Source organism: Notothenia rossii, assembly GCF_949606895.1.
Source record: "Notothenia rossii genome assembly, chromosome: 11".
Classification (NCBI taxonomy): Eukaryota; Metazoa; Chordata; class Actinopteri; order Perciformes; family Nototheniidae; genus Notothenia; species Notothenia rossii.
The window spans coordinates 10,300,111-10,314,007 of NC_136910.1; the positions used below are offsets into that span (position 1 = coordinate 10,300,111).

The window sequence follows — 13,897 nt, forward strand, 5'->3', positions numbered from 1 at the left end:
TTGTGTCATGCATAAATGAAACAGGAAAATAATTTACTTTCGTCCATAAAATACACTAATCCATCACAATGTTTTCCTATTTGTAAAACCAACACTGACTCGATCCAAAAGTGACATAAACATATGAAACCAGTGGGAACGAGTGCCCCAGCATGTGTCATTTCACACGCCATTACTTTACCGTATCACTCACCAGAGTGAGCACTAAGTCTAATTGCCTTGACAGGCTGTTGGTTTCTATTATTATAGGATTGTGTTGCCATTGCCATTTTGACCACACGCAATGCCATAATTCGTTCAGTCAGTTTTTTGAAACTTAAGAGGAACTATAGTCCATGCTTCTCTGCCCCCTTTTCAGACCCCCTTCTTCCTCAATCCCTCCTTAGGCAGCAACTGTTGAAGCTTCCAGTAATCAGTCTGTCGTGTTGGCTTGGATTACATGTCAGAAGGACTTTAGTGGCTCTTGAGGAAAATGCACAGACCCTCTCAATCCTGAGGGCAATATACAAAAGAATCCAGGGCATTGGCCTATAAGGAGCGCTGGAGGTGTTAAATAGCCTACTTTATATGAATAAGTTATTACAAAATGAATAATCACAAGACAAAGTGTAACATATGAACCAAAAACATGTAGCCTATATCATTTATGAAATCATTAGAACATATCATTTTGAAATCTTTAATTTCATCCTTCTAGGATCATTGAAGTTGTGCTTACTGCATTATATAAACATTATTTTCTTTTTCATAGAAAACCCTATTTAAAGGGGACCTATCATGCAAATTGCACTTTAGTACGTCTTTTCTACATGAATATGTGTCCCCGGTGTTCCAGGGAACTCACCAAGTGTCAGAAAACACATCCCTCTCTATTTTCCTCCATACCCAAATCTCTTAAAAAGGGGCTGCAACGGATCTGATACAGACTGATACAGATTTGAACACTTCTGTGACGTCACAGAAGTGGCGCTACGGCTATTGGGCCAACTCCACCAATCAGGAGGAGACAGCCACAGACATTGCCGTTCGAAAGCGCTGGAGACGCTGTAGTACATATGCCAGGCCTGTTGATGGTGCTGTTCTCAAAGAATCAGCCCATGCAAAGACACTGTTAAATTGAGCGAAATGAGGAATGGCTAAAATGCATGATTTGTTTGGTATTTTGAAAAATAAAAAGTATAAATATGCCTTATATAGGTATGGTCCTACACTATATTATTCAAATATAGCATGATAGGTCCACTTTAATGTAACTTTGTTTTTATAATGACACATTTTTATTTATTAGTGAATTTATATTTTATTTATTATATTGTCCTACCTTATCAAGAGGAAACATGCTGCAGTACAGCTACAGTACATGGTTAACTATAGACTATTTGTTACCATGGATTATTTACTCTACATCAATATGAAGAGTTAGTGTTAGCAGCAGGCCAAGTCAGGAATACTTCCCAAGCATTTTGATTTTAAAGCTGTTTCTTGTAGTTTAAAGATTTAAATGTGAAGAGTTAAAGATTTAAAAATTGAAACTGACACACATACAGTTTTTGTAGGTGCTCAAGCCAAAAGGAGCTAGCTAACAATGCTAACATGGACTCTTCACTTAATGCTAAGGAATAATCCAGGCTCACCACAGCCTAGTTCAGCTATAGTTGCTGTGTTGGTAGCATGTTTAGCCTCATTAAGCTCAATAAGGAGAGGTAAATTACTATGCCTAGTGTTATGTGTTTATTTAGAGAAGCAGTCTAGTTAGTTGATGGAGAATAATGTGAACATTGTAGTTGTTATGGCTAAAAGAAGCTAATTGGCTAATTATGGAGGGCAGTTGCATTTGCTAGTTTAAAGAGGCAGGGGGTAAAAAAAGAAGAGAAAGAAAGAGATGATTTATTTATCTAATGGTTGTGTGTGTTAAGATTGAGTTTATGCTCCTGAAGACGCAACTGCATGCACTTTAATACAGTGTGTGCATTGTTAGATCAATACAGGGCATAAGTGGAGTCAAGAGCTTTATTATTGGTTTAACTTGTCTGATGTATGAGTTTTGCAAATTCACATTAAGTATAGTACATATGTATTAGTATACACGGAACATTCATTATTGTACAATTCAATCCTGATGCACTGTCTGACTTGCTTCTTGAGCTACATTACCAGGGCTTTTTAAAAACACTATCCTCCAAACAGTCTTTAGTTCCCTGCATCTTCCCTTTAACCCCTGCAGCAGGTCTGCTTTGTTACTCTCAAGTGCAAAATCATGTTGTGTCACCTTCAGTTGGTTTTAACTGTACACACAATTCAATGTCTGGTCACTAAATACATCTCTCACATCTTTGAAACAAAACAAATACTGTCCAAGGAAAATAAGATTGATCTTCAGTCACAGTTCACATCTCTGAAGACAGTGTTGAGTTATTGTACAATCAAAAAAAAAGGCTTTCAGGCAAGGTGGTTCTGTAGTAATGGCTAATAAAGTACATGTCTGTCAAATTTCCCATCATTACTGATTATCTGCCAGAATTATATTTAATTTTGCGTGTCTGTCTGAATTTACATCGATAAGGCTGTAGTGGTATTGTTCTTTTCATGTTACTCTCAGAATGAAATCTAAATGGCATGTTTTCCAAAATGTCAAACTGCAAAATGATGGACTTTCTTTACAGTGCACTCAAATCACAGAGTATTCAAATGTTGTATTGAGTTTGGTTGCTGGCAGTATTTTTTTCCAAATTGACGATTAAAGCTTTTAAAGTTCTGATTCGCCTTATAGCGATATTTTAATATTATGTGTTCCCTATTCATGACCAGTCTTAATGACACACTGCTTTCACACATCTGATAGTGAATAATTATATTTAAAAGTACCTCGCAAAGGCTCACCTACCTTCCTGTTGCCCTTCTTGACCTTTCTTATAGGACAGCATTGATATTGTAACAACGTCCCATTCACATAGATATTGTACAGTACAGCCTTCTAGGCTTTAACTAAAATAAAAACTAGAAAAAAGACAAATTATTTACAATTTAAAAAGCGACAACTGAAGTAAAACATACTTACAAAAACGGCTATAAACAACAAATGTACAACATCAGCGGACACCTGAAATATTTTGCCAGGCACTTGTGATGCGAAAAATACATAATGACACGTTTAATTACTAAAATATAGGACAATAAGAGAATCATAATACCATTTACAGTTATTATGGGTATTAAAATACAACAACCCATAGAGAGTAGAGTGAGAATACCTTCATTTAATGTGACAGCATGACGCTCAGTATGCTAGTGGTTAGTAACAATATACAATCTGTACCTGAAAGTAACAGATGGAGTCGGTGATATAGGTAAGATTACAGTAAGCTATCTGCTCCTTTAAATATTTTACCTCAAAATAAAAAATAAATGCTAGGTGCTCGGGGTCCTCAGTAAGATTTGACAAATTCAAACCAAATCAACACAACATGCTTATACTTAAACAAGCTGATTTATACAAATGCAGATCCCTGGGTTTCGGCTTTACATTTAAGTAATCCAGAACTCTTTCCCTTTCCCTCCGTCGGATCATCCCACTTCCTTTGACTTATGTCTCCACTGACGTGCCTTTTATCCAGAGGTCATTGTCCCAAACAATAAAGAAACAAGACACCTGTAGGAGCCAGAATGCTTGTTTTGCCATTACTTATTATTCGTATTATTATCTTCATTTCTGTTTGCATCGCGTTTGATCCTTATTGTTTATCACTTCCGGCTATGGTCACGTGGGTGTGGTTTATTGTTATTTAGGTCACCTGTTGGATGCCGGTTTGGGAGGATATGATGAAGGAAGAGGGTGAATGGCGCTCTTTCTGTTAACCGTCAAGTCGGGAGTTGTACATCGTTTGTTTGCGTTTTATTAAACACTATGGACTACGAATGACTTCGGACTCTTATATGGAACGCGTCACAGCAAAGCGCACGTTAGCCTCTCAGCGGCATAACTCATAACTCGGGAGTTTGTGCCGCTATAACACCCTTGTTCTTTTTTTTCTCTGGATCGTTTCCATCTCTAATTTAGCTGTTTGAAAGATTGTCAGTCTCAAGAATCAGTGCTTTGGATAAACACAGTATCTGTTGAGAGTGCAATAATAGGTGTCATATTGATGCAGTTGTACAATCATTCTAGATACCCTGAGAAACTAAGCAAAACATATAGAAAACCCTGGTTTTTTGTTTTGCATCCTGATTGTTTCTCTTGAAACTTATTCACCAGCTGACATAAGTTGCTTGTTTCTGCATGCTGTTTACTGTTAGGTAGCATCTATCGCACATGTTGCAAATGATATGGATTTAAAGGTCCCATGTCATGCTTTTCCGGTTATTACCCGTCCCCTTGTGTGCTATGAAGGTTTTTCTGCATGTAAACGGTCTGCAGAGTCACAACCCCTCAAAGTACTGTACACCCTGTAGCGAGTAAAACTCTAACACAGAAAAGACCTGCCTATGCTGCCCCAGAACGCCTCGTTGGAGATTTTCTTTTTCAATTTTCTTCTTCCGGGAACCAAGTGACGTAACGACGACCCCTCCGTGGATTGGTCAACATGGATCAATCCGTGGAGCCGTTACGTTAAGTCCGTGGATTGGTCCAAATTGACCAATCCACGGACTTCCTCACACACACACACTCAATCTTTTCTCAGCTGCAGCTCCGCCAATTCCTCCTCCCTGAGACGGTGGGACGCGGCGAGGCTGCGGGGCTGTGTGTGTGTGTGTGTGTGTGTGTTCGGGATGGTTTGGCTTTGTCTCGCAGACGGCCACTGGGCTCATAGGGAGGGGGGGGGCAGGGGCTCCAACAAGCCATTTAGGACAGAGAGTGAATACACATACTATACAGAGATGCTGTATGAGAAACCAATGTGAGTTTGGAAAATTGCACAATATAAATCTATTTTAGTAGACCTCAACAATGGAATTATGATCAGTAGAAATGGCCATGACATGGGACCTTTAAGACATTTTTAAGACCGATTCACCTTATATTGGTTATTAATAATAACATTAAACAATACGTGCTTCCCTCATGAGTGTTGCATACATTACATGGCAGGATCTGAGAATAATGTAAATGTTTATGGGACCTTTGAGTGTTTTTGGATCGTGCATGCATGGTTACATATTGTAGGTCTATGTGTGTGTATACATACAGTATGTGTGCGTGTCTGCCTTTATACATACAGTTACATAGTTGCTCATTTTCTTTTCAGTCTGAAGGAGTCTGTGTTGGAGCTCCTGTGCTATGCAGATCGGCCTGAGCACATAGAATAGTGTCTCATGTTGCCTCGCTCAATGACCTGCCCCCCAGACCACCTAGTTGGCAAAGTCCAGCCTTCAGTTCTCAGAGCACTTGTCGGGTACAAAGAAGAGTCTGCAGAAACCACTCAGTCCAGATTAATTCCTCGCAGCTCAATGTCTTAAATCTTTGCAGAAGGAGAACAGGTTCATTTGAAAAGCATCCTTCCTCAGAGTTGTGATATCCACATCCGGCAGCAACAGTCTGACATGGCATGTAAATAATGCTTGTCTGGTATTGTCTTGAGGCGTTTTTCTCCTCTTTGGTAGCATAGATTTACAAGGTAACATTTAGAGATACAACACTGGCTAATGACGCTATCACTGAGGGAAAGACTATGAATGTTTAAGAGTAAAGATGTAGGGGATATCTGTATCTTGGATAAAAGATCCAGAAATCCATGTTAAATTCAGTCAGTTGCTGCTTTTTTGCGAAGGAAAAGTGAGAGAATGCTAATCTTGATTGTAAATAATGAAGAAATATGTGTGGATAGACATGCTCCAAACTGGAATGATTATAGTCAGTTTCCTTTTGACATAGGCTTTACATTATGTGGATTCTAAAAAGTATTGATAATATGCACATCGTGAAGGGTTGGGCTTGATAAGGTACTTTGGTATTCATTCAGTTTTGTCTAATTTCTGGCGTTTCCCTGCGATTAAACTTGAAAATGATTCCTCAAGACTTATGGTGTTTGACTGCTGGCTTCTTGAGGGAATAGCTTGAAGCGGTTCTAGCGTGAATTATATGGAGTGAGGGTTGCCAAGGAACAATACTAAGGTTAAGGTTTGCTCACTTTAAATCTAGAATCACACTACAGAAGTGGCGGTGGGCTTCGTAGCACTCGGACTCAGCACCAGACTCTGGACGATGTCTTCACGGTTGATCTTGCGCAGCGCCGTGCACAGCGAGTCGAGGCTGGCGCACTCCTTGCTCGCCCAATCAGACAGGAGCGCGCGGACGGGATGCTCCTCCTGCTGGAAGGTGGCAATCCGCTCCTCCTCGTATCCCAGGAGGCCCGCCAGGTTGCACCAGTCGCTGTCCTCCATGTGGTTGCAATCGTCTCCTTCGCTGCCACTGATCAGCAGCTTCTCCACCTTCTCTCTGGTGTGGAGAGGAAGGAACAAACACGGCTCTTCATCCATGTTGACAACTGCAGAGGAAACAAACAAGGTTTGAATTTCTTTTATTTAAAAGAAATCCCTACAAAATGCTCTCTGATTGACTATTAGAGCACTGAAACAATTCTACATCCTGATTTTAAACTCCCAAGTTGGTCGCAATTATATGAAAAGGAAAAAGTGATTGAGTGTAGAAGACATGTGGTAAAAAAAAAAAGCCCTTGCTAGCTACATAAGCAGCGATAGCCGATCTGACTGACCAGTTCCATTAATACATCATTATAGAAAATCCAAGGAAAATATGCTTCTGTGTCCAAACTGTCAACAGCAAAGATCGCTTAAGACCTGTTACGATTATTGTGTTATATCACGTTTTGTATGTCTGGTTATGGCTGTTTTCCTCCTTGTATATTGTCTGGTCCTTCTTCCTGTGTTTTTCCCCTGTCGTTTCCCTGGTGTGTCTAATTGTCTGATTGTGTTCGCCTGTCGCCCTTGTGTTTCTCCTCCCCTGCCCGGCTGTTTCTCGTCTTGTGATTACCCCTCCCTGTATTTAGTCTTGTCTCTTCCTGTGATCAGTGTTGGTTCGTCTTTTGTTTGTGACTGAGTTCACCGATGACTTTTCTGTTTTGTCCAAGTTATTATTTTATCCTTGAAATAAAGGCAATATCAGTGTAATCTGCATTTGGGTCCTGCTTGCTTCACCCACCGTAACAAGACCAAATATTTCCACTTTAAAATACTGTGCAAACTGAGAGAGAGCACTGCTGTTTGCCTTTTTTCCCATGCTTTTGCCACATTGTTTTCTTTCTTTACCATCATCTAGGTAAGCATGTGGTTTTAAAAGTCTTGAATTCTCTCAAACTGGTTTGTCAGGACAGGACAGAAAACGGCCAGGTGTTGCCAAAAAAACAAACCCTTTGGCTGTCAGTGTTGTAATCCGTGTTTGTTGATTTGCTACAGTACGTTTGAAAGGTCGTATTCACAGTGAAGCTAGCAAACGCTTTAAATTCTTTACTGTTGAGGAGGGAAAAGTTCAGGGTGTGTACATTCACAGAAAACCCATCAGACTTATTGTGGATTAGAAGAAACTCATTACCACAGTATTCAGCGCCAAATAAACACTTACCTATTTGACCATTTAAGCGTGATTGTTCGATTAATGACTACTATGGTATTTATTTTTAAGAAAGTAGTCTCCTCTGTTTGGGTGCAGTTAGTGTGTACCTGTCTGAGCCTGAGTCTGGCCCTGCTGCTCCTGCAGACTCTGGCTGTCCACAGAGATGCCGCTGTCGCTGTGCAGCTTCTCTCCCTCCGGAGACGGGGTCTGGTTCTGGTTGGCTGTGCAGTTGTTTGCTCCTTGCTTGTTCTGCTTACAGCTGTTCCACCTGAGCAAAGGGAATAAGAAGAGAAGATGAAATAAAACATTTATATTATTAAGTCATGTTTCTGGCCCTCCAAACATCTTTGATTTACTCTCTTTGGGGATATATCTGGCTCTTCAGATGCTGATAGCTCTATGGTGTTCTCCAGCTAGTGGCTAACTTTGCCCATTGGGTGCTGGTCATGTTTTGATTTGTTTTTAGCTTTCTTGCTAACAGCTGCTTGCTACAGTGACAAACTAATATAATGAGAGCAGTGAGGGTGTATCAAAACAGGGACATTTCCCTCATATAACTTAAGAAAATGATATGATGTTGCTAAAATTATTCAAACCAAAGACATCAAAGCATCATGATTATGTATTGTTTTGGGCACTAGACCAGGGGTTCTCCACCGCAGAGACAGGACTACACAAGACTATGTCTGAAATGAAGGGCAACTCAGAATGACTATCTGGTAATCCTTCAGTGGTCGTCAGGTATCATGAAGCATCTTTTGTCTTACTCTGTGCTTTTTCCTCACCTCTTAAAGATGATGAAGGCCACGAGGCCGACTACAACGGCGGCCAGGATGGAGCAGTAGATGGGGATGAGTTTGTCGTTCAGATGGTAGATCGGCTCCTTAGAGTCACCATTGGTGGTGGTGGAGGTGGTGGTGCTGGGGGTACTGATGGGGGTGTCCGGAGGGCCCCCTGGTGGAAGGTCGTCGGGTGAAAAGTAATCATAGGTGGGCGTGAAGTTCGAATAGAAGAGGGGATCTTCAGAAACTGTAGGAACTGTGAAAAATGAACCAAAACAGTGAAGTTTAGGAGCTGAAACACCAAAAACAATAAACTGAAAGAGACCTCATCTATAATCAAATCACAGGAAAACTTTTTCTCACAGAATTTAAAATCGCAACACAGAGAGAAACATCTCTTGCAGGCTAAACTTCGCCCTACAATCGGCAGCAGCAGATGGAGAAACGTACTGTTGGACTCTTTGATACGCTGCAATATATTTTCAGCTACAAGATATGATTGAACTGTGTCGATGAATTAAATGAGGCTCCAAATATGACAGATCTGGATACTCCTACTACTCCTTTTCTACCAGTGTAAACATACATGTTCCTCATGCCTCCAAACACATACAACATGCACACTCACACACACATTAAATCCCACATCACGCGGTCATTTCCCTTCCTCCCCAGGGACCCATTAACGTAGGTAAGAGCTATATGTCCATCCAGTCCTGGCCACTTTCCTCCCAGCATGAAAGCTAAGCAGTCATGTTCGCTCCTCACCGCGGATGTAGAAACCTATCCTCGCCTGTCACTTACTTATAGTTACTCACATCGTCAACAGGAAACCATCCCGTTGGCTTGCAAGGGCTGTAAATATCTGGGGAGAGCCGCTGAGCCATTTCTCACTAATGAGGTGATAACATTTTTTATGAGAGCTTATTTGGATGGATGATTGAGCGGCTGTGGGGCTTTTAGCTGAAGGAATTATAAAGATGTGATGAGTACTTTATGGCAACACCAATATGCTGAACATCCTATTAACTTATTATGTTAGAAGTCCATCCTTCTTTATCCTTAACCTCAGTCATTGATTTTTTTTTCTCACTCAAAATAAGTCTTAATATGATCTTAGTTTCATGTTACTCTAAAGCCCAACAGCAAAGATGTTGCCTTGCAGGCTTATGTACACTGTGCATAACCCAGTTTCATTTAACATGTGACCCTTGATTCGTGTTTTGTTTTGTTAGCAGTATTTCTAGGTCTTGTAGTCCATGCAGTCATATACAGTATCTCTATTTTAAAGGTTTCTGTTAATCATAGACATCTCAGTCTACAGGAATTTCCTCTTTCAGTGGTTTTTAAGTGCATGTCATTTACTAATAGGTCATGCAGCACGCTAAAACACATAAATGTTTTTCATGTAATGTTATTTAATGTACTATGACTATAAAATATGTTGTGAACTTTGAGGACTTTGGGTTTATTGCATTACATTTAATTCAAACCCCCCTTACTTCTGTTCTCCTTTGTAAGACTTCGAGGAATCAATTCAAGCTTCAAAAATATTATTAAGCTTTAAAGGACACCACATTATTTACAGCCAGCAGAATCTCTACTAAGATGTTCTACATGTGACACAGAATCTGAAAGAAACTGAAACTTTGTTTGTATTGGAGGCCTACGCCCAGTACTGTCCAATCAGTCATTGGATAAATGTTCAATGCAATCTCAGGACCCATTAGGCATTGTTGGCGATTTGATTTTAAAATTAGTTGGTAGAGTGGCTGCTTGTAAATCAATCGGATCGTGGACGTTTGTTTTTATCTTGGAATTTAAAAGATGATTTTTCTTAATATTTCCTTCATAAGTCTAACAATGTTATATGCGTACTTTTAGTTTAAACACCAATATTATCTGCTAACAAAGTGCGTAAGTAACAGAAAATACAGACAGGCTTCTGAATATGAAGTGCTGCATATCAAATTCCTTCCCGTCCTCTTCAGTATCCCCCCCCCCAAAGACAAACACATACAGACACACCACCAGTACCACCATAGCTTGTCTCTCTCTACCCCTCACTCGAAACCAGACACCATTCATTGATAGAAATCTTCTTTGTCCAGCACAAATGCCCCCTCCTCATCCTCATCATTCAATCCCCTCTCTATCCATTTTACCCCCAGCTACCCTATTGCTTGCTCCCATCAGGCATTTCCTTTTCTGTCAATCAGTCTTGCGGTCATTTGGATGCAATTTATTTTCTCATTGCGTCTGGTGAGCCCCCTCCACTGCTAGTGAACGCAACATCATTGTTGTCTAACCTTTTCAGTTATATCTTTTATTCATTTTGTTCATTAACCATTTATCACATCCTATATGCTTTACTCTGTGCATTACTGTGCTCTCCTCCCCTACATGAACAGTTAAAACAGGGCCCTAAGTGCCTTTACTGAACCTCTCACATCGAATTGTCTGGGCTTAGAGGGGAGTGACCCTCTTCTGCTGAGCTCAGCGTGTTTCAACTATGCAGAGAGCCCAGTGGTTTCTGGACCACTAGATTTATTATGTTTAGACATTTAATGATCTGCTCAAGAACAACTCTCTTATACTGCACCTCCGAGGCTAGCTATTACAATAAAACCATCAAAACCATCCAACCAAAATAATCTTCAACTTCAGAAAATAGTGTACATAAACATATGCGTTTTACACATGTACAGTATAGCTCATTACATATAAATAATATTGTCATGAAAATAAAAAAGACTCGCTGTTTCCTTGTTTTCTTCTATTTAAAGTTTTTCTCATGTATTCATAGTTTCCTTTCTGCCTGTCTCTGAATGTGCATTTACAGTAGGACTTTCCTGTCTGTCCTGCCCTCCAAATTGCAACAAATTCAAAATAAATAGTGTAAGCATTTCAATTAGGATGTTGCAAAGCATGGAATAGGGTAATTGTAATTCATCATGCCAGAAAACAACCTATTCAATGCCTAACATGTGGGTTGGCATGTGTCTTTGTCTTGTGAAAACCATGTTTATTCATATTTTGTGATTTTTAAGGGTTTTCAAATGGGTTCAAACTATTCTATCATGTCTTATACTAAAAAACACTTATATTAAAATGCATCATAAGAGAAAATAAGGATTAGACCTTTAGTAAATAATGTGGATATTTCACGTCTAATACAAAGACCTATGGCTACTGTATATCAGCATGATTGTTAGTTTTTCTTTTTGTGTACCTCATAAATACTTGTGATTTTCTTCTACAATACTCAATCTCTGTCACCAAAATAGGATCCAAAAAGAAACCTAGTGATTTATTTTTCCAATTTTTGTATTATAGGAGTGCAAACTTGTGCTACCGGTCAAAATGTGTCTGCAACTTGTCATTGAACATTAGATCATAAAAACGGAAGGAAGGAGCTGTCAAAATGACAGGTTCAGTCCACTGTAGCTGTCAACAAACGTTTATTGTATTTATTGTAAAGCATTATTTGGTTGTTGGGGAAAATGCTGGAATTTTCCTCCTGGGTTTGTTTGATACTGATTAAAGTGTGACTGGAAACCTGGGCACATGTATACTTGCCAGCATTATGTGAGTAATAATCAAGAAAGATCTTGTTGCTCTCACATATGCAAGCTGTGTGTGTGTCATTTGTACTTAGTGAGTGATTCTGTGTATGTGTGTGTTCTGTAGCGGCCACGCCTTGTGTAAAACTCTTCATTCATACCTCTTTCAAACAGGTGCTGCTGCTGTTTCCACAACATACACTTTAATAGCTGACTTTGGAGTTTAACAAAAAAGGAAAAGGAGGGGTTTCCGACACAAGCAAGTTTATTTTAATAATATGTTATTACTCATGAGCACAGAACGAGACTGCTGTCAAGACCCGCCCGACACCAATGACGTTTTACATCAATATGAAGTGTTCAAGTTGTTCCAAAATTCTAATTAAGGGATTAGTAAAGACTACGAAGAATGCTGTTGCCCCCGTTTTGTTGATTGATGTTGAACATTTGTGATTTATTTCGGCCCAGCATCAATCACTTTCTCTTTTCTCCTTGAGGCCCTTTGGCTCGACTCCTACCTTGCGTGACCCAACAAATGTTTCTGCTAACCTGGTGCTGTGTGTGTGTGTGTGTGTGTGTGTGTGTGTGTGTGTGTGTGTGTGTGTGTGTGTGTGTGTGTGTGTGTGTGTGTGTGTGTGTGTGTGTGTGTGTGTGTGTGTGTGTGTGTGTGTGTGTGTGTGTGTGTGTGTGTGTGTGTGTGTGTGTGTGTGTGTGTGTGTGTGTGTGTGTGTGTGTGTGTGTGTGTGTGTGTGTGTTCGTGTGTTCGTGTGTTCGTGTTCTGCGGCAGAATGTGATCAGCACTCGTAGAGGTCAACCAGGAAACCCGAGAGTGCAGAGGAGTAACTGCATCGCTTTTATCGACCAGGCCTCATTCTCAGCATCTGCTCTCCATCTCTTTCTGTTCTGCAGCTCCCTATCCTCTTCCTGTGTGCTGCTCTCATTCTCATGTATTATCTGTTATACAGTTCAGCTATGGGTTTGCATTTTTGTTCAGTTTCTGGTGCCGCTTTGTAATCAGTTATAAATTCTAATCCGTGAAATATTTTACTACATAATCTGGCAAACTTTCTTCTTGTTTCCCTATTTTAAAGAGGACATTTGATAATGTTCAGGTTCATATTTGTATTTTGTGTGACATGTTGACATACTTTAATTTCCAAAAAGTAAAATAGGGCCCCTTTAAGACATAAATCCAAATAACAATAAAAATGTATGTGAAAGATAATCTGTAAATATTAGAAACATCTAGCTTGTTCTAATCCAAGAATGAGCAGTGATATGGAGTAGGGTATTTCTATGATGTGTTTGCACTTATGAACTGAATGGCAGCCAATTTACAATTTTTTTAAAAACAATATATCTTAATCTCCAGAATTGTATTTTAAAAAATGGAAAATCAAAAGAAGTAGCTTCTACTATGAGAGACATAAATCATTAAATGAGCCCACAAAACAAAGTGCCATGAAATTCCTTCTGTATGCCACATGTTGTTAATTAACTGTAGACCACTATGGCAGATAAAAAGATAAATATCACTGCGGGAAAGCCTTGGCAGGGACACAATCCCCCAACATGCTATAAATCCTTGAGTCCCGGGCAGAGCGTTTGGCAAAGAATGAACGGCACGAGCGAAAGCGCAAGTGTTGTGCTCACCCTTGCACCAGAACGGCCCACTCATGCCAAATCACCTAAAAAAAAAAAAAATGCACCCAGGAATGTCAAGCGGAAAATTCCTGAGGGATGGCAGACGAGTCACAGCCAAAGGGGTCAATTCTTGTTTGGCAGCAGAGAAGGAGACTCAGTCAGCTTTAAAAACCCTTTATTGTTACAATGCTCGTACTGTGTGGAGAAGGGAGCAAAAGGGTGAAGAGAGAAGGTCAGATGTGGCCGTAGAGCAGTGGAGATATGTGTCAGTAGATGTGTTGGATACGAAACCGTAGCCATACAATGAGTGACTGTGCAATACAAAGACTGTGAATTGTTGA

General features: G+C 39.9%; 1 protein-coding gene across 1 annotated transcript in view; it reads right to left on the reverse strand.

Annotated features, from left to right (window-relative positions):
* Positions 1-1,996: 1,996 nt before the first annotated feature.
* Positions 1,997-13,897, reverse strand: part of ngfrb (nerve growth factor receptor b) — a 33,593-nt gene continuing 21,692 nt past the window's right edge. The window contains exons 4-6 of the mRNA XM_079656876.1: positions 8,353-8,605; positions 7,675-7,835; positions 1,997-6,482 (exon numbers count right to left, since the gene is read on the reverse strand). Coding sequence (XP_079513002.1) covers positions 6,139-6,482; positions 7,675-7,835; positions 8,353-8,605 — 758 coding nt within the window. The 3' untranslated portion in view covers positions 1,997-6,138. The remainder of the gene's footprint in view (positions 6,483-7,674; positions 7,836-8,352; positions 8,606-13,897) is intronic.